The sequence below is a fragment of the Protobothrops mucrosquamatus genome, unplaced genomic scaffold, assembly GCF_001527695.2.
Source record: "Protobothrops mucrosquamatus isolate PMUCROS unplaced genomic scaffold, P.Mucros_1.0 scaffold154, whole genome shotgun sequence".
Lineage (NCBI taxonomy): Eukaryota > Metazoa > Chordata > Lepidosauria > Squamata > Viperidae > Protobothrops > Protobothrops mucrosquamatus.
In genome coordinates this window covers 526,682-529,986 of record NW_015386518.1, presented here as the reverse complement: position 1 = coordinate 529,986, position 3,305 = coordinate 526,682, and the positions used below count along the sequence as shown (strand labels likewise).

Below are 3,305 nucleotides of genomic sequence, written 5' to 3'. Positions count from 1 at the left end.
TTCTGCCTTCCTATGGGTTGATGGCATCATTCTGGCTTTGCTTGGGAACCTTGGAAGCAGAGGAGAAAGGTCCCATTTCTAAGGGGAAATGCGACTTGCCAAAGGGACTTCATGTGGATGAATCTGATGTCATTGTGACAACACACTAAAGCATGGGAACTCTCTGCCTTTTAAGTCTAGCTAGTCATAGGCATGCAATAGAGTGCACACTTCATTTATAGAAAATGCCATCATTTCTTGAGAATATTCTAGCCATTCATTACCCAGTCAGTCATGTATGAGGGATACATCTTGTGCAGCTGATAATTTATTGACTGCTCAGCTCTGCCACGTGCTTGGCATGTCCTCCTTCAAGTGATTCACCAGCCAGCAGAAGACAAATCATCCTGTATTGTCCAGGAGTCAGCTTAGGAACCCTGTGTGGTAGTCCACCAGAATTTTAGCCAGTGGACAGCAAGACAAATCTTGAGTTTAGTTCCAGATATTTCAAGACGAGTATCATTTATAATGCAGCAAAATGCTACTTTGAAGTTCGGCCCGTTATTACATCTTACATAATTGTTGTTCAGTCACTAAGTTGTGTCCTACTCTTTGCGAACCCATGAACCACAGCACACCAGCCCTCCCTGTCCTCCACTGTCTCCATGAGTCTGCCTAAATCCACATCCACATCTTGCATCAGGGTACCAAAATAGCTACAAGAGACATTTGGTACCCAGCTATCACAACTGAGGTTCCTTTGCTGGGTTACACTGGCAGACTTTGTTTTTTGTAGGCTAGCTCATGTTGTAGACTGGCTTGTTTCTGAACAACCCACACAACAATAGACTCCACATATTTAGATGACCATTAACATTCTCTACAATTGCAGTTAATAACATTCTTGTCATCGTGCACGGGGTACCATAAATTATTTTGCATAAGAGTCTGGCGTGCAACTGATGCAATTGATCCCAACGGGGACATTGATTGATCATGGCTTCTTCCTTGATTCCTCTGAGCTGTCATCCAATCATCTTCCGTTTGTGGACCCATTGGAATTCTGTCATCTATCTTCTGAGCGGGAAAATGCTTTGTCATCTACATCACCGATCCAGTAGTGACTGCTAATTGCATGTATCTTCATCCATTGAACCATAGTTAAGTAATGGATCAGGTGTTAAAGTCTCTGAGGTCCATGGTTTTGGACCTACCTACCATTCCCAAGATATTGTATCATCTATATATGAGTATTGAAACCATATATAAGAACTTCTGTTTCTTAGATACTTCATTCATTAACATTTGTTTAGCTCACTGGTTTCCTTCATTGATAAGGTAAGTCTGTCTCTACATCTTTTATCTGTTTATCAAAGTAGATTGTCTAGAGGGTTAGATGTTCTCCTGGATATTTTGGGAGCAACACACATGATTCCTTATAATTACCCATGCCTAGTACAGTTCTTCTTATGGAGAACTGTAATCCAAAATATTTGGAGGGTACCAAATTGCCTTCTTATAGTTGATAGATGTCCACAAACAGTGTCAGGGAGAAAGACCATGGAACAAGAAAAGAAATGTGGAAGCCCCTTTCAACTTTCTGAAGGTTATGACAGATGAGAGAACAATTTTGTTTTCTCTTGCTCTGAGTTCAGCTACAAAAGAAGGATGATATAATTTATAAGAAAGATCATTCCTGGACAGATTGAAAGTCAGAGATGGAACAGCAAGCAAGCTAGGTGCGTGTACCAAATATGAAGTGCCCAGTGCCCTACAATATTTTAAAGGGTTTAAAAATTACATGTTTTATTCAAGTTCAGCTGAAGGTTTATATGAATGTGTGAGTTAAAAGTGTGTATACAAACATGCGCATTATGATAATGGGTCACTAAATAGTTCTCCAAGTATTTCAGTATTATTCTGGAATACTGGAGCATTTAATAACTCTCTGAGGTCTCATTATATCAGTTCTTTTCTCCTCAGTCAGATGGACCCACTTAGCCTATTATAATTTAAATTTGTTCCATAGTAATTTTCCATTCGAAAACCACATTCACAAGTTTCAGGTCAAGGAATTCTATTTTTTGGAGGGGGTCATTCTAATTTCAGTGTATTTTGCTCCTACACTTTCAGTTCCACCCACCATGCCAGAAGAAAGAATCTATTCTTCTGGACGAGAACCCTACTTCAACCTGAACTCAACATGGTACGACCCAGCAGGATCCTGGCTAGATACTCGTCGTAAACCCTTCCGTTACGTTGATAACACTGCCTGTGTGACGTGTTGCAATCCCAGGAGCAACGTACCCCGAAGAGGGGGCCACAATTACCGGTGCTACTGCTACTGCCCATCCACTTGTACACCAGGAGGAAATCCAAGAGTTAGATGTTGTGTTCACAACCCTTCAGGAGGACCCCGAGATTATTGGGGGCGCCCAATTGGAGATGCCTGTGATGGGTGTACTGGGGGACACTATTCTCATGCATGCTCAGATTGTGGGTCATGCTGTGGATCTGGAGGAGGGACCGTGGCTTGTGCTCAACCATGTGCTACATCTGGAGGAGTGTGTGCTGAACCAGGGTGCAGACCTGCCGGGAGAGGTGTATGCGCAGAACCTTGCGTAACATCTGGAAGGTGTGGTAGTGGAAGAGGAGTGTGTGCTGAACCAGGGTGCCATCCTACCGGGAGAAGTGTATGCGCAGAACCTTGCATGACGTCTTCTGGAGGATGTGGAACAGGAGTATGTGCTGAACCAGCATGTTCAGCTTCAGGATATGGTAGTAGAAGGAGAGGGGTGTGCTTTGAGCCATGCGCAGGAACGTCAAGTGGATGTTGAATCTTCTTTTGTTTTTGTAAAAGGAAAACTTCTTTTTCTTCTTACCATGTGTAATGTACGACTTTCCGAACAAGGAAAGATTGAGAGCCTACCAAACTCCAAAGTCTGTTCCCACTGAAGTATCACCATTTCTTATGGCTTGGCTAGCTTGTGTTAGTTTCAATGTTCCTCTTAAAGCTGTTAATAAAATTTATACATTAAAAAAACAAAATTCTAGACTTCTCCTACCTAGGACAAATTCGTTTGTTTATTTATTTACTGATTTGTTTCCTTTTTTTTATTTATGAGAATCTATATGGCCTCCCACTCACTCTCAAGTGACTCCGATTGAATCATGTGATCCAGCAATTCAAAAAATATATATACTTCCATGCTGTAACCCTATCTAGTGTCATGCATAGTTTGGCCACAAGAGGGCACTAGACCTAACTGCATTTGGATGGACCCACAAAATACTGTCTATCTAACACACATCTAACATCTGAATTA

At 41.7% G+C, this 3,305-nt stretch overlaps 1 protein-coding gene across 1 annotated transcript; it reads left to right on the top strand.

Annotated features, from left to right (window-relative positions):
* The first annotated feature begins 2,123 nt into the window (after positions 1–2,123).
* On the top strand, positions 2,124–2,816 carry LOC107285184 (keratin-associated protein 5-3-like). Its single transcript, XM_015813347.1, has one exon. The coding sequence runs from the start codon at positions 2,124–2,126 to the stop codon at positions 2,814–2,816; it is 693 nt and encodes a 230-aa protein (XP_015668833.1).
* Positions 2,817–3,305: the final 489 nt, after the last annotated feature.